Source organism: Capra hircus, chromosome 10 (assembly GCF_001704415.2).
Source record: "Capra hircus breed San Clemente chromosome 10, ASM170441v1, whole genome shotgun sequence".
Lineage (NCBI taxonomy): Eukaryota > Metazoa > Chordata > Mammalia > Artiodactyla > Bovidae > Capra > Capra hircus.
In genome coordinates, this window is record NC_030817.1 from 89809742 (window position 1) to 89837204 (window position 27463).

The window sequence follows — 27463 nt, forward strand, 5'->3', positions numbered from 1 at the left end:
TACACCAAAGTAGGGATTTGCGTTGGATCCAGAAAGGGCAGAGTTGTTTCAGATTATCCCACTGCCTTTCCCAGGACAGTCCATTCTCCTGCGGCAGCCCCACCTCCTCCACATCTAGCGAGCTCCCGCCCGGGCGCCTCCGGGGCCCCGCCCCCCCGCGTCTGCGCGCTCGCGAAGGGGCGGGGCGGCGGCGCGCTGACACCTGGCGGCCGCAGGCGGGGCGGGCCGAAGGCAAGCGTAGGCTGGGATTGGCTGGGGCTGCGCGGGGACGGAGGGAGGGGGAAGGAGGGGAGACGGTTGTAGGGCTCGTGTTGGTGCTAGAGCTTGGGCGGCCTGAGGGGCGCGGAAGCACGGGGGGAGGAAGACGGCAGCAGCATGGCGGCCGGATACGAGCCGCCCAACCCTCTTCCCGGCTGTAGCCGCCGCTGTCGCCGGGACCCTATAGTCTGCGTGTGTTAGTTGTAAGCCCGCTGCCTCCCGGTCAGTCCTCCTGTCTACCTTTCCTTTCACCGCCACTGCCTGCCCGAGGGTCGGCCGGCGGGTAACTCCCACTCCTACCCGGCCCCACCCACAAACCCGCGGGCCAGGACCATGGAGGACGTGAAGCTGGAGTTCCCCTCGCTCCCACAGTGCAAAGAAGACGCCGAGGTGAGTCTGGCAGTGACTAACACGCACAGGCCTCAGTGGCTCTTCGCCGAGGGGCGGACCCCAGGCCCCAACCGTCGCAGCCTTCACCTGCTGGTAGCCCTGTTGCCTCCTGAGGGCGTCTCGGGACCCCGGGGCGGAGTCTCGCGCTCCGGGGCCGTCTGCCCCGACCACGGCTCCCGGAGTTCCTCTTCCCCTCCGGAGACGCCCGGGCCGGGTCTGGTCTACTTACTTCAGTCCTTTTTCCCCCCGATTCGGCGTCGAGGACTTACTTCAAGTAAGATAACCCTTTTATTGCCAAAGCAATGCAAGGATATGTTTTTAATCTCATTTTGAGGGATAATCTTTGGTGTCATCGATTGACTTGTGGGACACTTGAGCCCACGTGTGGAATTGATGTGGGGCCTGAACTTGGAAGTGTGCCTTAACAAGTTTCCCGAAGTAGTTGGTTTGTTTTGGTTTGATTTGATTTTTGGTGTTTTTGAGGCAAACCGTGATCATCAGAGTAAAATGTCACGAAACTAGCTCATTTGAATCTGAAAACGTCAGTCAAAAAACTTGCCCTTTGGAGGGAAATTAATATGGGGAATAAAATTCTTTATAACTTGGTCTCCTGATTTCTAACTCGGGGTTTTTTTCATCCCACCTTACATCTTCCCTCCCTATCATTTGTATTGCATTTTCCCGCATCTATTCCTAGTTTAAAATGCTTTATGGTATTGGAGACTACTAAATTAGAAATTTTCTGAAGACAGAATGCGCTCTAGTAGTCTCAATTTCTGCTTTTAAGAGATCAGTTTATGGCAGGTATTCATTCTATTAAATGTCTTCTTTTGTGGTTGGTTCACTTTTTTTGATTTGGGGGATCATTTGCTTGTGATGATAATCCTTGAGAATTTCATGTTTTAAGAGTAGATTCAAATAGGAAAAAAGAGAATTTAGGTTAGGTTAAGAATGATTTTATACTTTTTTCTTTTATATGGAATAATGTGAATGAAGAGTATGCTTATATATCTTTGAAATGATTCAGTAATTTCAACACTAGGCAACCTTAGAAATAATGTAGAGCTTTCCCACTTTTAAGATGAAGAAATTGTAGCTTACTAAGAATAAATGGTATTCCTAGTGCACTTTGGTGTCCTCATTCTTAATTCATTGTCCTTTTAAATACACCTCAATTCTTCCCTGTTCTCGTCTTAATAGTTCTAGTTTAAAATGTTTACATACTTTGCATCTAATCTTATTAAATGATAATACATCTTATCTTTGCAAAGATTGTAAAATTCTTAGGAACACAGCTTGCTTCTTTCCTACTTGCTGCTTTTCCTGTGTTGGAGAGAAGTAATACTTAACCCTAGTACATAATGATATTCATATCGTCTACTGAAAGCCAGATCGTTCCTTATTCTGTAGCACTGGATGTTTGTTATCTCTCAGTTACAAGTGACAGAAACCAGAGGAGCGTAAGTAACAAGGAAAAGAAGTAACTAAATCCAGAAAGTTTGGAGTGCAAACTGGTCTCAGAGACTTGACTGCAGCTACTACTAAGTGTTGTGTTGGAGAAGACTCTTGAGAGTCCCTTGGACTGCAAGGAGATCCAACCAGTCCATTCTGAGGGAGATCAACCCTGGGATTTCTTTGGAAGGAATGATGCTAAAGCTGAAGCTCCAGTACTTTGGACACCTCATGCGAAGAGTTAACTCATTGGAAAAGACTCTGATGCTGGGAGGGATTGGGGGCAGGAGGAGAAGGGGATGACCGAGGATGAGATGGCTGGATGGCATCACGGACTTGATGGATGTGAGTCTGAGTGAACTCCGGGAGATGGTGATGGACAGGGAGGCCTGGTGTGCTGTGATTCATGGGGTCGCAAAGAGTCAGACACGACTGAGCGACTGAACTGAACTGAACTGCTAAGACGCTTCAGTGGTGTCCGACTGTGTGACCCCATAGACGGCAGCCCACTAGGCTCCTCCGTCCCTGGGATTCTCCAGGCAAGAACACTGAAGTGGGTTGCCATTTCCTTCTCCAGTGCATGAAAGTGAAAAGTGAAAGTGAAGTGGCTCAGTCTTTAACACTAACAGACTTGACTAGATGGTATTAAAATGCAGCAGTACTGCCCCTGCCTTTCGTTAATGCCTGTCTCTATTTTCTGTCAAGATCTGTTCTTTTTCTTGGGCTTCTCCACAGGTATCAAGTTTGACCATCAGTTGCTTGAGGGTCAGACCCTTAGAGCATTCACATTAAGGGGGAAAGGCACTTTTCTCTAAGCTTTAGTGTTTAAAATCTAGTGGATTGGCTTATCCTTGGTATCAGTCAGGAGAGCCAGGAAGGGGTGAGTATAGTGAGGGATCCAGTCTAGGTCGCACACTTCCTGGGCTAAGGGGACCGAAGTTTATCATTGGTAGCCCTCCCACCAAGATGATAGGAGCATTTCACAGAAGGTGGAAGATGCTTTCTGGCCAGACAGAACTATAAATAATCATCAATTAAATAGGGCATCTAGTTAATTACACATGGTAAAGTGTCTAATAAAACAATGTTAATTTTTTAATTTCCAGTGAAATATGTAAAGTGGCAAATGATCTTACACGATTATGGTGACTAGCCAGCATAGTTTTTTCCACATAGGAAGCACTCCCAATCACATGCCAGTCTTGCTTAAGTAAAAAAATTCAAGTACAGTAATTTCAGTGAAGACTGTTAATGATTGATGTAATCAGGATATGATAACTTTATGATCCTGTCACCTCTATAAAAATATTACTTCCAAGTTTCTTGAAATACTGCATAGAGCAGTCTTCCTAGGATGGTTGCTAGCAAAAATTTAGATCAGCTTGCAAAAAGATTGTCATTCCTTTAAAATTGCTGTAATTTCCTGTTGTTTTGAGGATGAAGTTCAGACCCTTAATGTCATCAGCATGGTCCTGTGTGAACTGGCATCACCTGCCTCTCTTAATCATGTTATGAGCAACTCTTCCCCTTGCTCCATTCGGGCCCTATCCATAGTCACCTTCTCTCCATTTCTGGAATGCTTCTATGTTTTTCTCCCTACCTTAGAAGCCTTTAAGCTACAATTTTCCCCTGCCATGACTGCCAGCACATTCCCCTTGCCCTCTCCTGATTAACTACTTATTCTTGGCCTAGATCCCACTTGAGGCATCATATCTTCAGAGAAGCTTTCCCTGATTTTGCCAGTTCCTCGTGTCCACTCTCCCATCTCCAGATTAGTTCAATGCCCAGGTGTCTGAGCTTCTGTAGCACTTGCTGGACTTCCCCAGTGGCTCAGCTGTAAAGAATTTGCCTGCAATGCAGGCTACTCAGGTTTGATTACTGGATTGGGAGGATTTCCTGGAGGAAGAAATGGCAACACACTGCGGTATTCTTTGCTGCGAAATCCCATGGACAGAGGAGCCTGGTGGGCTAGAGGAGTCCAAGGGGTCACAAAGAGTCGGGAACCACTGAGCGACTAAACAACAAGGGTAGGCTCACTCAAGGAACTTCTGAAAAATAACCAAGCCTGGACTCCTTTTCTGAGTTAATTGGTTTAAGATGGAACTAGATAATTCCAGTGGCAGTTAGTTTAGAAATAACTGATTTGGACTACTTCTCTGTTTTTCCATATCCTCCCAACCCTCTCATTTTTAAAGTAAAAATCTCTTTTGGTCCTTTGGTTTAAGCAGAACTTGAGCTAGGCCAGAAGGAAAGAGCTTACTCTGAAGAGGACCTTTTTGGGGGTGGGGAGCAGTGAAAGAAACTATAATACTGCTTTTTCTGTTTTGTGAAGTGTCCCAGCTCAGGTATAGTATTCTGATTTTTTTTCCCTTAACTGCCCCAACCTGTTGTTTAAACAGTCCTCTTGGTATTTGTAAACATTATGTTTCAACTAGCGTAAGTTGGTACATTTATTTGTTTATTGGTCTTTGAACATTTTTATAGCATTTTTTCTGTCCCCTAAGTGTGACTTTATTATAGGTCATTTGCTTGAGAAGTAAGAAGAGAGCCTGAAAGACGTTTTAATATGTGGTATCTTCTAGCTCATTATTGATTGAAGGATTTTCACTTGTGAATTCCCATCAGAAGCATGGTGTGTTTCACAATTAAGGATATTTTGGCTTAACTGGCTTGCTGTGGTTTGAGAAACATAGTTGGACTGCTCGGCTAATCAGCAGAGTTTGGGAAATTGATTCTACTAATTAATTACAGGAGTAACTCAAAATACATCATATCAGTTATAATGAGAGTCTGCTTCATTAACACTAGCATCTCTAAAGAGGTGGATTTTTGAAACAATGTGGGCAGGCTGAGATTAAGGTTGAGTGTGATATATGCAAGACTTGGTTATTAGATATATGTTCAGACAGATACATGTCTGGTAGAGCAAGACTGTGAGCATAAATGACTTTCAAAGTCCTGATGTAAAGGCAGAATTGGTAGACAAGGCATTTGTTAAGATTTGTTCTGAGATCAGGATCTGATGCTGACACCAGGAAATGCTCCAAATGAAATTTTCTATGAGAAAAGACGTTCTAGGTTTCAAAGGAACCATGCCTGTTACAGCAAGTCATATAACAGGTGAATAGGAGTAATTTTTATCTGTCCGGTGAATAGGAGTAATTTTTCATTCTCTTCTATACAGCTTGCTTCTTACTCCTTTATTATGTCTTCTGTAAATACAGCATATGTGTTCTATCGAATACAACCTTATGAGAAGCTCAAAATTTATTTGAAGCCTCTTGTTTCACTTAAAAATTCATGTAAATTTTGAATTCTGTTCATATGTTCATGTTTGTTTTAATATGAATGTTCTAAGATAGTGGTCAGTGAAAATATTTTTTTCCTCAGGGGGTTTGAGGGAGGTGGAATTTATGATAAAATTGACACCAGAAGGAAGCACATGTTTTTCCTGTGGCTTTAAGTGCCATCAGGTATATTGCCTCATATTCCCTAGAATATATGTACACCACTTCTCTATATATGGTCCTCTGTTGTTCTTCTTTTGTCACACATAATGTAGCTATTTCAGTTTTGGTAAATTCAAATGTACACATTTCTTTAATTACATTCTTTCTCACAACTCTGACAAGTTTTTTCAGAATATAAGGCTGCTAGAGAATCTTTAAAAAAGAAAAGTAAGATCCATAGAGTGTAGTGCCGTGAATCTCCTCAATGCATATTCTTTGCAGGTACTGTGCTCAATGGTTAAGGGTTCTGTGACTAAAGTGACAAGAGTATTTGACTTGTTTAACATTTTTTCAATATAAGAAGGTTATAATATATTGGTAAGTTATAAAAGCAGATAAACAATTCAGTTTGTACAGTTTGATTACATTTACCCCTCTACTGGCTTGTAAATCATATACTTTTTCCTATTCTATTAATCTCTATAAGCTAATCATATAGTCTATATTTGTTAAAGTATAACTGTATGTTTGTTTATAGTTCCTTCTTACATTGAAAGACTGTATAGTGTAGTGATGAACAAACTACTTGAAGTCAGGTTATGTAGGCTCTCAGTGCCTAAAGTAGAAATGTAAAATAGAGACAGCAGTACTTTTTCTTAAAAAAAACATTAGATGTTCTTTAATAAGAGTCTGCTGGTAGTAAACTCTCTTTTGTTTGTATGGAATTGTCTTTTATCTCACTCTTGTTCTTGAAAGATGATTTTCTCAATATGTATCCTAGACTAACAGTTATTTATTTCACCACTTTGAATGTATTACTCTTCTGTCTTCTGGCGTTTCATTCTTTTAGTTGAGAAATCAGTTAGTTGAATTATCTTTTCTTTATATGTAATCTGTTGTCTTTGTCCGGATTCTCTCTCCTTTTGATAGAGATTATAAAATTTACATAGAGTATAATGCAGATATTATGTACAATGAATGAGTTTTGTTAAATATATACACCAGTGTTTACTGCTTCTATCAAGATATAGACCATTTCTCCCAACATAGGAAGTTAGCTCATGTTTCCAAGCAGCCCCTACCACACCCCACATTAGGCAATGAATATTATAATTTCTATAGCCATAGTGTAGTTTTGTCAGTTCTTGAACTTCATATAAATGGAATCATGCAAAAGAAACTGTTTCATTTGTGACTTTTTTCACTGATCATAGTATCTGTGAAGTTCATCTCTGTTGTGTTTATGAGATGTTGATTCTTTTTTGTCGCTGAGTACTGTTTAATTGTATGAGTATACTATGTATAGACGTTTGGGGTTATGATGAATAAAGCTGCTTTGAATACTCTTGGACAAGTCTTTTTGGTGGACTTATGTTTTCATTTCTCTTTAGCAAATCTTTGTTAAGAATTGCTCAATTAATAGAGTAAGTGTATCATTAGCATTTCATTTTATACTCCCATCAGCAGTGTTTGAGAGTCCCACTGGCTCCACATCAACACTGGCATATATAGTACTGTCACTTTTTAACATTAGTCATTAGTGGGTATGTAGTAGTTTTAATTTGAATTTCCTTAATGACTGACTAATGATGTTGAGCATGTTTTCATGTGATATTGGCCTTTTAGTTACCTTCCATGAGATGTCTGTTCACTTATTTTCCCATTTTAAAAATTAGGTTTTCACTTTATTGTTGGTATTTTGTATTTTGGATACAAGTCTTTTGTTGAATATATGTACTACAAATATTTTCTTTCAGTTTGTGGCTTGATCTTTTGTTTTCTTAGCAGTATACTTCAGTTGATCAGAATTTTTTAATTTTCATTAAATCGAACTTACTAAATTTTTTTCCTTTGTGCTTAGTACCTTTTGTGTTCTCTTTAAGACATTGTTTCGTTTCCCAAGGTTGCAGATATTCTTCTGTGTTTTCTTCTAGAAATTATATCATTTTTGCATTTATGTTTACACACAAACACACATACTTTTTTTTCATTCATTCAACAACTATTGAGTGCCCACTGACTTCCCCAGGTGGCATTAGTGGTAAAGAACCTGTCTGCCAATGCAGGAGATGGAAGGTAGGTTTGATCCCTGGGTTGGGAAGATCCCTGAAAGAGGAAATGACAGCCCACTCCAGTGTTCCTGCCTGGGAAATTCCATGGACAGAGAATCCTGGCAGGCTACAGTCCATCGGGGCTGTTGAGAGTTGAACACAACTGAGCTCCTAAGCACACAGGAGTCAAACATTATTTGGGTCAAGTCTCATAGACCACACAAAGCTGCATCTCTTTGATTGACTGTGTGCCAAGCACTGTCATCAAGTATTGGAAGTAGATTACAACAATGAAGACACATGAGACATTTGTGTGTGTGCACATGTGTGCATGTGTGGTCAGGATCAACATTTATTTTATTTTCCAGACATTTATTCAGTTATTTCCAGCATCACCTGCTGAAAGACTTTTCTTTCTCCATTGAATTACATTGGTGTCTTTTCAGGAAAATTAATTGGCTGCATATATGTAGATCTTCTGGCCTCTATTCATATTTTCCATTCTTCTATTTGCTTTTAGTGTGTGAAAAAAAAAATCTTCTTTCTGTGTTTGCTATGCTGAGCAGTTTCCTCTTTTCCTGTTTATCTGTGCATTTCTTTTCCTTATAAGCTGCCTATTTCTAAGGTACCTTTAATAGTTTTGGGAAATTCATATTAATATTGTATATAATATGTCCCCTTTATTTTTTCACCCTTCCTTCTAGAACTTAGATTCTATGGATGTTAGACCTTTTACTTATATCTTACCTGTCTGTTAACTGCTCATATTTTCCAACTCTGGATTTAGGTCATTTCATTAGTTCTGTTTTCTAATTCACAAATTCTCTCTTTAACAGTGTCCTTTCTTCTGTTTAGCCTATCTGATGACTTTTCATTTCAGTTGTACATTTTCAGTTCTACATATTCCTTTTGGGTCTTGAAAAAATTGATTTCTTAATTTTTGGTTATACTTAAGGGTACTCTTTTTTTTTTTTGCATTCCAGTCCACTATAATGAGAAGGACATCTTTTCTGGGTGTAATTCTAAAAGGTCTTGTAGGTCTTTATAGAACCGATCAACTTCAGCTTCTTCAGCGTTACTGGTTGGGACATAGGCTTGGGTCACCATGATATTGAATGGTTTGCCTTGGAAACGAGAGATCATTCTCTTGTTTTTGAGATTGCGTCCAAGTACTGCATTTCGGACTCTTTAGTTGACCATGATGGCTACTCCATTTCTTCTAAGGAATTCCTGCCCACAGTAGTAGATATAATGGTCATCTGAGTTAAATTCACCCATTCCAGTCCATTTTAGTTCGCTGATTCCTAGAATGTCAGTGTTCACTCTTGCCATCTCCTGTTTGACCACTTCCAATTTGCCTTGATTCATGGACCTAACATTCCAGGTTCCTATGCAGTATTGCTCTTTACAGCATCATCAAGGCTGTGTATTGTCACCCTGTTTATTTAACTTATATGCAGAGTACATCATGAGAAACAACTGGGCTGGAAGAAGCACAAGCTGGAATCAAGATTGCCAGGAGAAATATCAATAACCTCAGATATGTAGATGACACCACCCTTATGGCAGAAAGGGAAGAGGAACTAAAAAGCCTCTTGATGAAAGTGAAAGAGGAGAGTGAAAAAGTTGGCTTAAAGCTCAGCATTCAGAAAATGAAGATCATGGCATCTGGTCCCATCACTTCATGGGAAATAGATAGGGAAACAGTGGAAACAGTGTCAGACTTTTATTTTGGGGGGCTCCAAAATCACTGCAGATGGTGATTGCAGCCATGAAATTAAAAGACACTTACTCCTTGGAAGGAAAGTTATGACCAACCTAGATAGCATATTCAAAAGCAGAGATTTTTTTTGCTAACAAAGGTCCGTCTAGTCAAGGCTGTGGTTTTTCTAGTGATCATATATGAATTTGAGAGTTGGACTGTGGAGAAAGCTGAGTGCCGAAGAATTGATGCTTTTGAACTGTGGTGTTGGAGAAGACTCTTGAGAGTCCCTTGGACTGCAAGGAGATCCAACCAGTCCATTCTAAAGGAGATCAGTCCTAGGTGTTCTTTGGAAGGACTGATGCTGAGGCTGAAACTCCAGTACTTTGGCCACCTCATTCAAAGAGTTGACTCATTGGAAAAGACCCTGATGCTGGGAGGGATTGGGGGCAGGAGGAGAAGGGGACGACAGAGGATGAGATGGCTGGATGGCATCACTGATTCGATGGACGTGAGTCTGAGTGAACTCCGGGAGATGGTGATGGACAGGGAGGCCTGGCGTGCTGCAGTTCATGGGGTTGCAAAGAGTTGGACACGACTGAGAGACTGAACTGAACTGAAGGGTACTTTCATAGTGAATGTTTTATCATATCCACAAAGACAGCAATATTTTTTATTGTTGTAATTAATATCTGAAGTTTTTGTGGATGTGATTCAGTTGTATGGCTTCTGATACTGGCTTATTTCCTCCTTTTTTAAATGAATTTTTAAATTGTGAGTTCTTAGAACTTAGCTTTTGAATTATTACTGATTTAGGTTTAGGGTATGTTCCTTCAGAGAGAAAATGCATTTACTTCTCCCAGGACACTATCTATTCAGGACAACTTGACATTAAATTTTCACTTGGTCTCATGAGTCAGACTGGTTAAGACCTCATCCCACTAGTACCACCACCACCTACTCAGACCCAAAGATAGGAAAGGCAGGGGTACTCATTTCTGTGGGGATAAAGTAATCTTCTACTCCCTCCAGCGTGTTTTCACTGAAGGTATTGCCCCTTGGGGACCCAGCGTTTTGGTCATAATCTCGTTTCCCACTTTGAGCAGGTCCTAGGCTTTCTCTCAAGTGCAGTGCCATTTAAAGTAAGACCATGGTGAGAATGTGGAACAACTAAAACTCCCATCCATTGCTGGTGGGGGCATAAATTGCTTTTGGAAAACTTTTGACAGTGTCTGGTAAAGCCAGATATAGGCTTACTCTGATTGTCATTTAATTGCCACTTATATATTCGAGAGAAATAAATGCATATGTCCATCAAAGGTCATATAAAAGAGTTTTCACAGCACCATTATTCATAATTGCCCAAACCTGAAAGCTACTTAAATCTCCATGAACAGGAGAAGGAGTCAGTTGTGACTGCACAGCAATAAATTACTGACATACGCAACAGCATAGATGAATCTCATAGACATTAGGTTGAGATAAACCAGACCTAAAATAGTACTGCTGTATGATTCTTTCCTGGTGGTTCATTAGTAAATAATTCTCCCGCCAGTGCAAGAGATGAGGGTTTGATCTTTCGGTTTGGAAGATCTGGAGAAGGAACTGGCAACCCTCTCCAGTATTCTGGCCTGGGGAATCCCATGGACAGAGGAGCTGAGTGGGCTCTGGTCCATGGGGTCACAAAAGAGTTGAACACGACTTAGTGACTAAACAACAAATGATTCCACTTACATGAAGTTCTAGGACAGACAAAACTAAAATCTGTAATGATAAGAGTCAATCTGAGGACAGGAGATACTGACTGAGAAGAGGAAAGAGGGAACTTTCTAGGATGATGGAAATCTCCATCTGTGTTGTGATTTTGTGGGTAAGTATATTTGTGAAAATTATCTGAGCTCTACATTCAGATTGGTCATTTTAGCACTTCATTCTTACATCCATTTTAAGAGCCGACTCATGGTAAGAGATCCTGATGCTGGGAAAGATTGAAGGGAAAAGGAGAAGGGTGTGGCAGAGGATAAGATGGTTAGATAGCATCATCAACTCAGTGAACAGGATTTTGAATAAATTCTGGGAGATAATGATAGTTAAAGTTGCTAAGTCATGTCCAACTTGTTGCGACCTCGTGGACTATACAGTTCTTGGAATTCTCCAGAATACTGGCGATTCACCTGCAATGCGGGAAACCTGGGTTCAGTCCCTGGGTTGGGAACATCCTCTGGAGAAGGGAAAGGCTACCCACTCCAGTATTCCAGCCTGGAGAATTCCATGGACTGTACAGTCCATGGGTTGCAAAGAGTCAGACTCCACTGAGTGACTTTCACTTTCTGGGAGATAGTGGAGAACAGAGAAGCCTGGCCTACTGCAGTCCATAGGGTCAGCAAGAGTTGGACATGAGTTAGGGACTGAACAACCTGCTGTCCTCATAAAATGAGTTTGAAAAGTGTTCCCAGTTTTTTTGTTTTTTGGGAAAGTTAGTAAAGGATTGATACTAATTCTTCTTTGAATATTTGGTTGAATTTACCAGTGAAGTTGTCTGGTTCTGGACTTCTTTGTTGGGATGATTTTGATCACTAATTCAATCTCCTTGTTGTTTCTTCAAATCTTATTATTGGGTTTTAAGAGTTCTTTTTATGTTCTATATAGATACAGTTTATTTATCAAATACATTCCTTACAAGTATTTTCTCCAGTTCATGGCTCCAATTTCAGTTTTTAACTGTGAATGCTTCTTACACACAACAGATATTTGTATCATGATGGAAGTCCAGTTTATTGAATTTTTTCTTTTATGTATTGTGATTTTGGTGTCATATTTAAGAAGTATTAGCCTAACCCAGTCACAAAAATATTCTCATATGTTTTCTTCTAAAAGTTGTTATTTTGGGTTCACATCTAAGTCTACAACATTTTTGTTAAGTGTAAGATATGAATAAAATTTTATTTTTTATTAAAAAAAAAAGAACAGAAACATAAGACTGAAAAGACTAGCAGATCTTCTCAGGATGCTGTGTTTCAGTGTTTACTGCCCTTGCTGGGTTTGTGCTTTCTTGTGTTTGTGAGTGTGTGTCTGTCTGGGGACCCTCACTTAGTTCATCTGTGCATTTAAAGATACTTTTGAATTTACAGTTAATATGCCTCAGTTAAACTTCATTGGCTATGATACTGCCACTGTGCAAAGCTAAAGATACTTTGGAAGATATATTTTAACAGTCATTTGGTTTCTCAGGGTTTATAGACCAATTCTACATTGTTGAGAGTTTCAAGATTTGAAACAAAAAATTTATTTTGTTTCTCTTTATAAAAAAAAAAAAAAGGAATGCTGATGGTCATTGTAGGAGTATATATTCTCTCTTTACATTACAGAAGTATAACATTTCTACCTTCTGTGTTAAAAATACTTTTCTGACTTGGGGAATCTGGATAGAGGGTAAAGGGAATTCTTTGTACATTTTTTTAACTTATCTGTAATTCTAAAATTTTCTAAAGAAATTTAAAAAACCTTTTTGCAGTTTTAATTTTAGAAACCTAATTACTATTTTTAATTCTGAGTTTCAAGCAACTAAGCTAGAAACTTATAGAATGTAGTCCATTTACAAATGAAGACTACCTGTAGTGTATTTGATTCCTCATTTCAACTCACTGTAATTGCTTTTTTCTTCTTCTAACTTTTTCTATCTTTGCCATTTTGCGTTGGCATTTTGCATGGAGAAGGAAATGGCCACCCTACTCTTGCCTGCAAAATCCGAAGGACAATGGATGGAGGAGCGTGGTAGGCTACAGTCCATGGGGTCGCAGAGTCGGACATGACTGAGTGGCTTCCCTTTCTAACTATTTTATTTTGGTCTGCATTCCAAGAATGAACTCTGTACTGATGTAAAGTGTATCTTTAAAGGGGCTTGAACTAGACAGAATCAAGCCCAAGTGAGATATGGGAAAGGCTATTTGATAAGCATCTAGCAGTTTAGATCAGGCATGGCAGATAAATACCTATCATATTCTGTTCTTTTTTCATCCGTTGCAGATGTTCAATGACCACAGCACTCTTTTCTTCCTTGAATTTTTCTCCACATAGGGTTTAATTAATAGCTGTCTGAAAGTGAAAGTTGCTCAGTCGTGTCCAACTCTGCAACCCCATGGAGTATACAGTCCATAGAATTCTCCAGGCCGGAATACTGGAGTGGATAGCTTTTCCCTTATCCAGGGGATCTTCCCTACCCAGGGATCGAACCCAGGTCTCCTGCATTGCAGGCAGATTGTTTACCAGCTGAGCCACAGGGGAATCCCATGAATACTGGAGTGGGTAGCCTATCCCTTCTCCAGCGGATCTTCCCAACCCAGAAATTGAACAAGGGTCTTCTGCTTTGCAGGCAGATTCTTTACTGGCTGAGCTATCAGAGAGGCCAATAAAGTGAAAGTCGCTCAGTCGTGTCCGACTTGGCAACCCCATGGACTATACAGTCCATGGAATTCTCCAGGCCTGAATAGTGGAATGGGTAGCTTTTCCCTTCTCCAGGGGATCTTCCCAACCCAGGGGTCAAACCCAGGTCTCTCGCGTTGCAGGCAGATTCTTTACCAGCTGAGGCACAAGGGAAGCCCAATAGCTATCTACTGTCAATTGATTAGAGGTGGCAAAATGACAAGGTGTCTGTTTTACATCTCTGATTTAGAGTATCATTTTTGCGAGAAACATCTGGAATACCTATACTTTTAATTACTGAACTATTCAGTCTGTTTTAAAGTGACATAATCATAATTTTGGAGGCCTGACTACTTAGAGTCAACTTAATCATTGTTTCTTGTCAGTTAAATTTTCACATATTTATGAAGCCACTTGATCTGCTGTGTTTATAGAATATTCTCTAAGTATAATGTATTTTTAAAAAATCCGTACATTTGTATATTACATCTTTGACCTTTAATTGGGTGACATTTTTCATAATGTTATTTACTTTTCTTATGTTTTCCTTCCATTTTTAAGGAGTGGACCTACCCTATGAGACGAGAGATGCAGGTATGACAACCTTCTTTATTCCAGCCAACCTGTATTACTGTTACTATCATTATTAAATAATTTAACCTAATTTCACAAAGGATTTGAGTCCCATTGACTCATGATCTGTAGGTTCATCACTGAGTATTTTAAATATTAACATATTAAAAGTTAATTGTGGCTCTTAAAAAGATGGGAGATGAAATTTCTTAGAATTACTGAAATAGTTATATATGTATGTGCTTAATGAGTCACTTTGTTTTTCTTCATCTGAAAAATTGGGCACAGTATTTGTATTATTTCTGAAAGCAGTTTGCTTTCTGTGTTTGTGTAGTTTGGATAAACTCTGGAGAGTAGACTGTAAAGCAGATCACCCTTTTCGCTTAATTGTTCACATTTGTGTCTGATTTCCAGTCAACTTCAGTTAATTTAGTGAAGTTCTCCAGAAGATTGAGTTGAATACTCACACTATGTGGAGGAGAAAATGGCAACCCACTCTAGTATTCTTGACTGGAGAATCCCATGGACAAGGGAGCCTGGCAGATTACAGTCCATGGGGTCGCAAAGTGTCGGACACGACTTAGCAATTACAGAGATACAGAAAGCAAACTAGTGGTTACCAAAGGAGAGACAAAAGTGTGGTGGGACAAATTAGGTGTCTGGGATTAAGAGATTAAAAACGCCTATGTGTAAAATAACAACGTTTTTATTGTATCAGATAAAGAATTATAGCCATTACTGTATAATAACATTTAATGGAGTATAATCTGCAAAAATACTGAATTACTATGCTATACACCTGAAACTATAATATTATAAATCTACTATACTGAAATTAAATTTTTTTAAATTTTAAATAAAGAATAAGCAGGTGAATTTTCCACAGGAAATTGATAAAGACTATTTTCTGGATGGTACAAACCAACATTTAATAAAGGGAATTTATGGAAAAAAAATACAATATGGGATGAATGAATTAGTGATAGCTTGACATTGTATGGGAGACAGTGATCAAGACTATCCTCAAGAAAAAGAAATGCAAACAGGCAAAATGGTTGTCTGAGGAGGCCTTACAAATAGCTGAGAAAAGAAGGGAAGGTAAAGGCAAAGGAGAAAAGGAAAGATATACCCATTTGAATGCAGAGTTCCAAAGAAAAGCAAGGAAAGATAAGAAAGCCTTCTTCAGTGATCAGTGCAAAGAAATAGAGGAAAACAATAGAATGGGAAAGACTAAAGATCTCTTCAAGAAAATAGATACCAAGGGAACATTTCATGCAAAGATGGGCACAATAAAGGCCAGAAATGGTATGGAACTAACAGCAGAAGATATTAAGAAGAGGTGGCAAGAATACACAGAAGAACTATACAAAAAGATCTTCATGACCCAGATAATCACAATGGTGTGATCACTCAACCTAGAGTCAGACGTCCTAAAGTCCAAAGTCAAGTGGGTCTTAGGAAGTATCACTATGAACAAAGCTAGTGGAGGTGATGGAATTCCAGCTGAGCTATTTCAGATCCTAAAAGATGATTCTGTGAAAGTGCTGCAGTGAATATGCCAGCAAATTTGGAAAACTCAGCAGTGGCCACAGGACTGAAAACGGTTAGTTTTCATTCCAATCCCAAAGAAAGGCAATGCCAAAGAATATTGAAACTACTGCACAGTTGCACTCATCTCACACGCTAGTAAAGTAATGCTCAAAATTCTCCAAGCCAGGCTTCAACAGTATGTGAACTGTGAACTTCCAGATATTCAAGCTGGATTTAGAAAAGGCAGAGGAACGAGAGATCAAATTGTGAACACCCGCTGGATCATCAAAAAAGCAAGAGATTTCCAGAAAGACATTTACTTATGCTTTATTGACTACGCCAAAGCCTTTGACTGTGTGTATCATAACAAACTGAAAAATTCTTAAAGAGATAGGTATACCAGACCACTTTACCTGCCTCCTGAGAAATCTGTATGGCAGTCAGGAAGCAACAGTTAGAACTAGACATGGAACAACAGACTGGTTCCAAATCAGACAAGGAGTATGTCAAGGCTGTATATTGTCACCCTGCTTATTTAACTTATATACAGAGTGCATCATGCAAAATGCCGGGCTTGATGAAGTAGAAGCTGGAATCAAGATTGCTAGGAGAAGTATCAATAACCTCAGATATGCAAATGACACCACCCTTATGGCAGAAAGTGAAGAAGAACTAAAGGGCCTCTTGATGAAAGTAAAAGAGGAGAGTGAAAAAGTTGGCTTAAATCTCAACATTCAGAAAACTAAGATCACGGCATCCGGTCCCATCACTTCATGGCAAGTAGATGGGCAAATAGTGAGAGACTTTATTTTGGGTGGCTCCAAAATCACGGCAGATGTTGACTGCCACTATGAAATGAAAAGACACTTGCTCCTTGTAAGAAAAGCTATTACCAACCTAGACAGCATATTAAAAAACAGAGACATTACTTTGCTAACAAAGGTCCATTTAGTCAAAGCTATAGTTTTTCCAGTAGTCACGTATGGATATGAGAGTTGGACTATAAAGCAAGCTGAGTGCCAAAGAATTGATGCTTTTCAACTGTGATGTTGGAGAAGACTGTTGAGAGTCCCTTGGACTGCAAGGAGATCCAATCAGTCCATCCTAAAGGAAAGCAGTCCTAAATATTCATTGGAAGGACTGATACTGAAGCTGAAACTCCGATCCTTTGGGCTCCTTATGTGAAGAAGTGACTCATTGAAAAGACACCGATGTTGGGAAAGATTGAAGGTGGGAGAATAAGGGGACAACAGAGGATGATGATTGGATGGCTTCAATGGCTTGATGGACATGAGTTTGAATAAGCTCTGGGACTCGGTGATGGACAAGGAAGCCTGGCGTGTTGCAGTCCATGGGTCGCAAAGAGTTCGGCTATGACTGAGCAGCTGAACTGAACTTACTACATAGCAAAACTTTTTGTTGAGTTTTTCAGCTCTGCCACTCCCAAGGTCAAGCAGTGTCTCTCCTCAGGAATTCCTTGACCTCTAAAAAACCTGTTTCTCTTAGTGAAAATTCACTTATTAAAAATACATGATTACCTGTGAGGTATTTTACTTGGTGCTATGGGGAATGCAAAGATGAGTAAAATCTAGTTTCTACATATAAGAAGCTATTAAATTAAATCTATACACAAATAATTCTGATATCCCATAGAATTGAAGTACAAAATTGTATTAGTATATAGGGTATGGTATATCCCTTCTGAAGAGCTTCTATATTGAATTCTCATAGAATAAATTTTAATTCATGATTCAGATGTTATTTATTTAAATTGCTGAATCTTGTGCTACTTTTCATTTGACTGAATAAGATTTTGTGTAATTCCAAAAGGATGATATTTTTTATAACTTTAATTTCTAGATTGTAGCAGAGAATAGAAGTAAAATTAGAGGTGTTTTAGTAATCGAAAAGACAACAATACTAATTATACTAAAAGACAAAAATACTAATTTTCAGACTGCTTATAAAAAAGCACTGTGGAAGTTCAAATACCTGACTTTTCAGAATTAATTTAAATTTTAAATGTGTCATCCTGTTATATACAGCACATCTGCATTTCTCTTCCCAGTCATTTGCTCAGTGTTGCTAGAAAATTCTCCCTAAATAATAAACTTTTAAGCAAATTATTATAACAGCTATGAAAATACTTACATGGTACATATTTTGTGTAGATTTAAATTACTGGTGGTAAATAGCTCAATATTTTTTTCTAGGAAATTCTGCCTGGTTTGTTTTTAGGCCCATATTCTTCTGCCATGAAAAGCAAGGTAAGAACTTTAAATTAGAGTCATCAGTAGACCTTATTAACCAACTAGTTGGGGTAAGTTTTTTTAGTAGAAAAAGTTTTGTTTGAGGAAGGGTCCACTGATATTGCATATTACCAGTAATTGTGACTCTGGAGTACCTACTTCTTTTCAGATTTTATTGGATCAGTGATTCTCAAGTGTTTAACAACAAATCACAAGTGAGGTTTTGTATTTTTATTTTCCTCATGAAATCCGTGTGTTTAAAATACTTGCCCCAAACGGACCTTTAATAATTTATTTACCTTCCAAGATACCTGATATTGCTAATCTGGATATTGGACATCTGTAATTGCTAATTATAGTTTCTGAGAAATATGAGATGTAATTAAATCCCCAAATAAGATTATTTAACATATTAGTTAAAGGGTAAAATAGAATATGCGTGATGAGCGTGTACAAATACATTCATAGAACCTACATATTTTAATTGAAATGATTCAAATTTTGTTTGTTTTTCCAAGCTATGGAGATCTAGAACCTCCAGGTTGTAAAGTATTGTATTATATATCTAGGTGTCCTGTATATTTACGCTGAAATCTATTTCTTCAGTTACACAATTGAAAGGGTAGATCTCATTCAGATGTATGTATTAATAGCAGTGTTGTTACCAATTCCTAGAGGATTCAGCCCTATGAATTATGTTAATGCTAATTCTCTTTGAATTATAATATAAAACATTATATCACAAATGTTTTCCCTAATACCCTGCCTATTTAGAAGTCGGTTTGATACCTGAATAGGTTTTTTAAAAACCTTAGAATTAAAAACTTTTTTTGAAATAATTTGATAAGTTAATGTCATTCATTTTGGAACTGGAAAGCTTTTTGACTGTTGAGTCATATCTAAGAGTAATAGTGGTAATTTGATGGCCTGCAACTAAGTTGAGAAGGTGGGATGTTGATAAAAATATTTATCTAAATAAGTACTTAGAAAAAGATATAGTAGATAACTGTAGACTTTATAACTATAGATCTACTTTGTAAAAACAAAGTTATTGCCCAAATAATGTAATACTCACAAATACTGGGGTTCAGAATGATTTGAGACTATATGCTTTTGGTATTCTCACTGTGCTTTATAAATATACGTATTATACTCTTTGTCATATTAATTTGTAAGTATTTGTTTACAGATACGTTGTCTCAAAACCTCTTCCCCCCTAACTTTGCTGTGGTCTCATTAGACTGAAGAAAAGCTTCAATGGCAAAATTTGATTATTTTCCACCATAAATCATTATAGTTCAGCCCATATTTCTTTTCATATCATCATATAAAACAGTAACATCAGAAGAATAATAGAAATAAAGAAACCTTAAGGAATAAGCTCCTAATAAACTCATTTAGTTTGGCCTATCTTTTATTACATTCAAATACAGTTTTAATAAAAGGGATATATTTAGGGTCTTTGTAGGTAGTGAACTGTTTCTTTTTATAAAATTTTTTCTGTTTGCAGGTATGAGATAAGGTTATAGTTTGCTTTGTATAAATAAAAGTCTGTTGAAAACTAAAAAAAAAATATTTTGTGTGCTGTTATATTTGGGTTCCGTCTTAAGGTTTGTTTTTACTTGGTAATCTAATGTGCCTTCCAAGCTTGATAAAACAAACAGGTTTTATCCTTGATTATATATGTCTTGTAGTTTCTCATATTAATGAGTAGGTATGAAAAGTTCATATATCAGAGATCAGTGATAGACAAAGGAATGAATACTGAATTCACTTTGGGGGTTTTCTAAATGTGAATATGGAACATTGATTTATTATTAATCCTGCCAAATTCTTAACCTCCTTTCCCCTATCTCAGGATGTACTCAGGAAATACAAAGATAACTGAACTGTAATCTATGCCAGACATAATTTTGCTGCAAAAATTAACATTTAGAAACCACATTTTCTTGGCTTAAGCTGCTATAATAAAATACCATCGAGTGGATGGTCTCAGCCACAGACATTTATTTCTCATGGTTCTAGAGGCTGGGAAGTTTGAGATGAGGGCGCCGTCATGGTTAGGTTTTGGTGAGGGCCCTCTTCAAAGGTTTGCTTCCTTCTTGAGGTAGTCTCACATGGCAGAGGGATGAAGCTCTGATGCCTCTTCCTCTTGTAAGAGCACTAATTCCAGCATGGGTGCTCCACCTCATAGCCTCATTTATATCTAATTACCTCCCAAAGGCCCCAGAAACGAATATCATTACCTTTGAGTTTAGGGCTTCAACATAGGAATTTTAGGGAGACACAAGCATTCGATCTGTAACAGGTAGAAATTATTCTTTAACTTTTTCCATGAATTATTAGTATTGCTGTTCTATTAATAGAGAAAGGGAATTAAATATATAGGATTATAAACTGAAAATAGAAAACACAGGCTTATTAATAATTCTGATTCTTCATGATTTGTTCATTCATTTCTTGAACATGTAATAATTGAACAACAACTATGTTCCAGGCACTGCTTTATACATAGTGTAAATCAGTGAACAAAGTCCTTATTCTCGTGGCATATATATTCTAACTATATAAATAACATGTTGTCTGTAAATTTCACTGAAACCTATAGTCACGTACAAATAAAAACTTACAGTTTTTAGAGTTATCATGTTAAATTTCTTTAAATATAGAGCCACAAAGCATCACAGAATAATTTGGAGTTGCCAGTTTTAACTTTAGGAGAATTTTTAAACCCTAGAAGTTAGTTTTTGTGAATTGTATAAATTAATTCTGGCTTAAAATAGAAAAACTGTACTTCCTGGGAGATGCAGAGAGCAGTCTAGAGATTTGGGCTCCAGCACTGCTATTAACTAGGTCAGAAATGTTGAATAACTTTATGTTAGAGTAGTTCTCTCTAATAAATAAGAAATGTAGCCAATATGTATAACTGCCATTTACTAAAAATACTTGCTATGTGTCCCAGTCTCTATGCCAAAGATTATCTTACAGAATTCTTACAACTATTCAGTGAATAGGTATTGTTTTCCTAGTTTTCACGTGAGAAAATTGAGCCACAGTGCTCAGGTCATTAGCAGAGCTGGGATCTAGAGCTTGGCCTCCATAGCTCATGACTCTGTATGTAGCCCATGCCTTTAACCACTATATAGTATTAAAAATAAATAATAAAGAGTGTATAAATGTAAATTATAAATAAAGTATGTTATACATAATATAAAGGTCAAAGGGTTAATATGTATAATGAAGGTAGAGTATTGTTTCCCAAATAAATTATCTTTAAGGTCATATCAAGCTCTAAAATTATAGATATAAAATAATTCTATAAGCCTTTTGAGAACATGTAGTGTATTTGTCTTGAATCATTGAAATATTTTGCTGATGACTTCAAGCATGTTGTTATGAAATTAGCTTTGATTCCTTGTATTTAAAGCTCAGATGTGGCTGTATTAACTATAAAGTTGAGTCCTGTGCATTTTCAAATCTCTATTACAGTAAGATGAAGTTTTGTATTTCAAACTATTTCTCTCTTTTTTTAAATAGCTACCTATACTACAGAAACATGGAATAACTCATGTAATATGTATACGACAAAATATTGAAGCAAACTTTATTAAACCCAACTTTCAACAATTATTTAGGTAAGAATTGTTGATGTAACGTATAAAAATGTTATGGGTATCAAACATGTAATGTTTTATTTTAAGTTGATTTTATTATATTGAACTTTGTATATATATGTCTTATAAAGATGGGTCATACAGTACATCATTTAAAGAATAAATATTTTAAATAAGTAATTTATGCACATAATGTAGAATTCTAAATGTTCAAAAGAATGTGTACTGAAAAATAGTTTCCCTATTCCTGTCCTATAAATAGTCAATTCCCCTCTCTACAAGTATCCATTGTTACTTCTTTTTGAGTATCTTTCTGGAGTTATGTTACATATATATTCACAGATCAACTTAGGCTTTTTAAAAAAAAATTATGTATTTTGGAGATTGCTTCATATTATTACTTAGCTACATTCTTCTCTTTTTTTTTTTTTTTTCATTGCATCTTCTGGCTAGTAGAACCTCAGTTCCCTGACCAACTGGGCCACATCAGTGACGGCCTAGAATACTAACCACTAGCCCGCCAGAGAACTCCTGTGTTATTCTTTTTAAGTAGACAGTAATCTATTGTATTACTCCACTAAAATCTGTTCAAACTATCTCCTATTGTTAGACATTTAGATTGTTTCCAGACTTTTGCTAATATAGTGACTATCCCTCTATGTCATTTAATTCATATGTGAATATATCAATAGGATAAATTTGTAGTAGAATGACTAGATTAAAGAATGTGAGCATTTAAATTTTAATAGATGTTACAAATTGCCCTCCAGTGAGTTGCATCAGTTTGCATTCCTAGTGCAAAGTGAATGACAGTGACTCCTTCCTTGGTATCTCTCTCAGATAGAATTATAAAATATTTTTAATTTTTTCCAGTCTTGTTCATTTGCTAGTTCATGTCTGACTTTTTGCAGTCCATGGACTGTAGCACTCAGGCTGCCCTGTCCTCCACTGTCTACTGGAGTTTGCTCAGATTCATGTCCATTGAGTTAGTGGTGCTATCTTAACCATCTAATCCTCTGCTGCCCCCTTGTCCCTTTGCCTTCAATCTTTCCCAGCATCAGAGTCTTTTCCAGTAAGTCAGCTCTTCGCATTAAATAGCCAAGGTATTGGAGATACAGCTTCAGCATCAGTCCTTCCAATGAATATTCAGGATTGAGGTTTTTTAGGATTGACTGGTTTGATCTCCCTGCAGTCCAAGGGACTCTCAAGAGTCTTCTCCAGCACTGCAGTTAGAAAGCATCAGTTCTTCAGTGCTAAGCCGCCTTTAAGGTTCAACTTTCATATATGTATATAACTACTGGAAAAAATATAGCTTTGACTATAGGGACCTTTGTCAGCAAAATGATGGTTTTGCTTTTTAATACGCTGTCTAGGTTTGTTGTAACTCTTCTTCCAAAGAGCAAGTGTCTTTTAATTTCATGGCTGTGGTCACCACACCATGCAGTGATTTTGGACTCCAAGAAAATAAAATCTGTCACTGCTTTCACTTTTTCCCCTTCTATTTGCCATGAAATGATGGAACTGGATGCCATGATCTTAGTTTTTGAATGTTGAGTTTTAAGCCAACTTTTTCACTCTCCTCTATCACCCTTATTAACAGGCCCTTTAGTTCCTCTTCACTTCCTGCCATTAGAGTGGTATCATCTGCATATCTGAGATTGTGACATTTCTCTTGGCAATCTTGGTTCCAGCTTGTTATTCATCCAGCCCCACATTTCACTTGATGTAGTCTACATATAAGTTAGATAATCAGGGTGACAGTATACAGCCTTGTTGTCTCCTTTTCCAGTTTTGAGCCAATCAGCTTTTCCATGTCCATTTCTAACTATTGCTTCTTGTCCTATATACAGGTTTCTCAGGAGGCAGGTAAGGTGGTCTTGTATTCCCATCTCTTCAAGAATTTTCCACAGTTTGCTGTGATCCACACAGTCAAAATTTAAAGAAGTAGAAATAGATGTTTTTTCTGAAACTCCCTTGCTTTCTCCATGATCCAGTAAATGTTGTCAGTTTGATCTCCAGTTCCTCTGCCTTTTCTAAATTCAGCTTGTATGTCTGGAAATTCTCAGTTCATATACTGTTTAAGCCTAGTGTGAAGGATTTTGAGCATAACCTTACTAGCATGTGAAATGAGCACAATTGTATGGTAGTTTGAGCATTCTTTGGCATTACCCTTCTTTGAAATTGGAATGAAAACTGACCTTTTACTGTCCTGTGACCACTGCTGAGTTTTCCAAATTTGCTGACATATTTAGTGCAGCACTTTAACAGCATCATCTTTTAGGGTTTTAAATAGCTCACCTGGAATTCCATCACTTCTACTAGCTTTGAGCTTCCCAGGTGACACTAGTGGTAAAGAACCTGCCTCCCAAAGCAGGAGATACAAGAGACGCAGGTTTGATCCCTGGGTTGGGAAGATCCTCTGGAGAAAAGAATGGCAACCTACTCCAGTATTCTTGCCTGGAGAATTCCATGGATAGAGGAGCCTGGCAGGCTGCAGTCCATGGGGTCTCAGAGAGTTGAACATAATTGAGCAACTAACACACACTACTAGCTTTGTTCTTAGTAATGCTACCTTAGCCCACTTTACTTCACACTCCAGGATATCCTGCTCTAGGTGAGTGACCATACCATCGTGGATATCCAGGTTATTAAGACCTTATTTGTATAATTCTTCTGTGTATCCTTGCCACCTCTTCTTAATCTCTTCTGCTTTGGTTTGGTCCTTACAGTTCCTGTCCTTTATCGTGCCCATTGTTGTGTGAAATGTTGCCTTGATATCTCTAGTTTTCCTGAAGAGATCTCTAGTCTTTCCCATTCTGTTGTTTCCTCTCTTTCTTTGCACTGTTCATTGAAGAAGGCTTTCTTATCTCTCTTTGCTATTCTCTGAAATTCTGCATTCAGTTGGATATACCTTTCTTCCTTGCCTTTCACTTCTTTTCTTTCCTCAGCTATTTGTAAAGCCTCCTCAGACAACCACTTTTCCTTCTTGCATTTCTTTTTCTTTGAGATGGTTTTGGTTACTGCCTCTTGTACCATGTCATGAACCTCCATCCATAGTTCTTCAGGCACTCTGTCCACCAGATCTAATCCCTTGAATCTATTTGTCACCTCACTGTATATTCATAAGGGAATTGATTTAGGTCATAACTGAATGGCCTAATGGTTTTCCCCACTTTGTTCAATTTAAACCTGAATTTTGCGATAAGGAACTCATAATCTGAGCCACAGTCAGTTCCAGGTCCTGTTTTTGCTGACTGTATAGACCTTCTCCGTTTTCAGCTGCAAAGAACATAGTATGATGTTGGTGTTAACTATCTGGTGATGTCCATGTGTAGAGTCATCTCTTGGGTTTTTGGAAAAGGGTGTTTACTATGACCAGTGTGTTCTCTTGGCAAAACTCTTTTAGCCTTTGCCATGCTTCATATTGTACTCCAAGGCCAAACTTGTCTGTTATTCTGGGTATCTCTTGATTCCCTACTTTTGTATTCCAGTCCCTTATGGTGAAAAGGACATCATTTTTTGGTGTTAGTTCTAGGAAGTGTTGCAGGTCTTTGTAGAACTGGTTGTCTTCAGCTTATTCAATATCAGTGGTTAGGGCATTGATTTGGATTACTGATGTTGAATGGCTTGCCTTGGGGACGAAGCAGGATCATTCTGTCATTTTTGAGGCTGCACCCAAGTACTGCAGTTTGGACTCTTTTTGACTATGAGGGTTCCTTCATTTCTTCTAAGGAATTCTTGCCCATAGTAGTTGATATAATGGTCATCTGAATTAAATTCACCCATTCCAGTCCATTTTAGTTCACTGATTCCTAAGATGTCAGTGTTCAATCTTGCCATCTCCTGCTTGACCGTGTCCCGTTTACCTTGATTCATGGACTTAATATTCCAGGTTCCTATGCAGTATTGTTCTTTATGGCATTGGACTTGACTTTCACTACCAGACACATCCACAACTGAGTGTCATTTCCACTTTGGCCCAGCCACTTTATTCTTTCTGGAGCTATTAGTAATTGCCCTCTGCTCTTCCCCAGTAACATATTGGACATCTAACCTGGAGGCTCGTCTTCTGGTGTCATATCTTTTTGTCTTTTCATACTGTCCGTGGGGTTCTCCTGACAGAAACACTGGAGTGGTTTGCCTTTTCCTCCTCCAGTGGACCACATTTTGTCAGAACTCTTCACTACGACCCGTCTGTCTTGGTTAGCCCTGCATGGCCTCGCTGGTAGCTTCATTGCCTTATTGCAAGCCCCTTCACCACCTGATCTGGAGTAAATAAATTGCTCTTCAGCCTTGTGATCTCCTGGAGTAAAAGTTGTGTTGTGTAGTTTTAGTTTGGCTTTCACATTTATCTTAAAATGATGAGGTTGAGTGTCTGATTTTTTTTTTTTTCTTTATTTTACTTTACAGTACTGTATTGGTTTTGCCATACATTGACATGAATCCACCACGGGTGTACATGCGTTCCCAAACATGAACCTCCCCTCCCACCTCCCTCTCCATAACATCTCTCTGGGTCATCCCTGTGCACGTCTGATGGTTTTTAATGTTCTTTATTTTAGCTTCACTTAAAAAGTAAAGCATATATTACACATGATACAAAGACTAAAGGGTCATAAAGGTATGAGAGGAAAAATTTCTTTCCTTCCCTAAACCCAACTACCTGATTTATCCCTAGCTAGGAGGCAGGTACTGTTAACTCTTCTTTGGATATCATTCTAGAAGTATTTGTATAAAATCATATATGTTAAAAGTCTTTTAATGTTCTGCTTTATTTTTTTAAAAATGAAAACAACCTGAATGTCCCTCAGTGTAAGATATTCTAAAATATATTGTGTGAATACATAATAGACTATGTAGTCATGAAAAAGAATGAAATATTTGTGTATGTGCTGATATAGACTAATCTTTACGATTTATTGCATGAAGGAAACAAGGTGCAGAGCCACGTGTGTGCTCTCACAGTGTTTAAAGTATGTGCAGTAATTAGGCATTATTCTTGTAGATGTGTAGGAAATTTCTAGACTGACAGACTAGAAACTTGACAGTGGTTACTTCTGGGAAGGGAAATTTAGGATCTGGGATCTACACATTTTTCAGTTAAAGAAAATTAGTTTTAAAAAGGGGATTGCATGTAATCTAAAATGAAATAGATTGATTTTTTTCTAATTGCAGAAGATACACTTGTTCTTTATACATATTTATGAAAATACAGAATGACACCAAGAAAAATATTTTAAAAGCCATCCATAATTCCACAACCCAGAGGAGCTTGACTTTAACATTTTGTTAAATTTCCTTCTAAATTTTTTGTGTTACGTATGTTTCATGTATACATGGGCTTCCCAGGTGGCACTAGTGGTAAAGAACCCACCTGCTAATGCAGGAGACATAGGAGACGCAGGTTCGATCCCTGGGTCAGGAAGGTCCCCTGGAGGAGGGCATGGCAACCCACTCTAGTACCCTTGCCTGGAGAATCCCCATGGATAGAGGAGCCTGGTGGGCTACAGTCCATAGGGTGGCAGAGAGTTGGGCACAACTGAAGCAACTTACAGTGCGCGATTGCATGCACATCATGTATACACACATCTAGACTTGTATATATTAAAGAAAATGACAGTGTTATATTTTAAAGTGCCATACTATACCTTTCTAATTTTTGTTTTTAGTGCCAAAATGTCCTGGGTATAGCTTTTCTGTGATAAGTCCTGAATTTATTGAAGTTGCTACCACCAAAGTAACTATTAAAGCAATATTGACTTTACATTTTAAT

The 27463-nt window shown here is 38.0% G+C and overlaps 1 protein-coding gene across 2 annotated transcripts in view; it reads left to right on the plus strand.

Moving 5' to 3' along the window:
- The window catches only part of STYX (serine/threonine/tyrosine interacting protein), a 48665-nt gene continuing 21487 nt past the window's right edge, over positions 286 to 27463 (plus strand). For both annotated transcript variants that reach the window (XM_018053665.1, XM_018053666.1), the window contains exons 1-4: positions 286 to 648; positions 14286 to 14318; positions 18041 to 18094; positions 21614 to 21711. In XM_018053665.1, coding sequence (XP_017909154.1) covers positions 592 to 648; positions 14286 to 14318; positions 18041 to 18094; positions 21614 to 21711 — 242 coding nt within the window. In that variant the 5' untranslated portion in view covers positions 286 to 591. The remainder of the gene's footprint in view (positions 649 to 14285; positions 14319 to 18040; positions 18095 to 21613; positions 21712 to 27463) is intronic.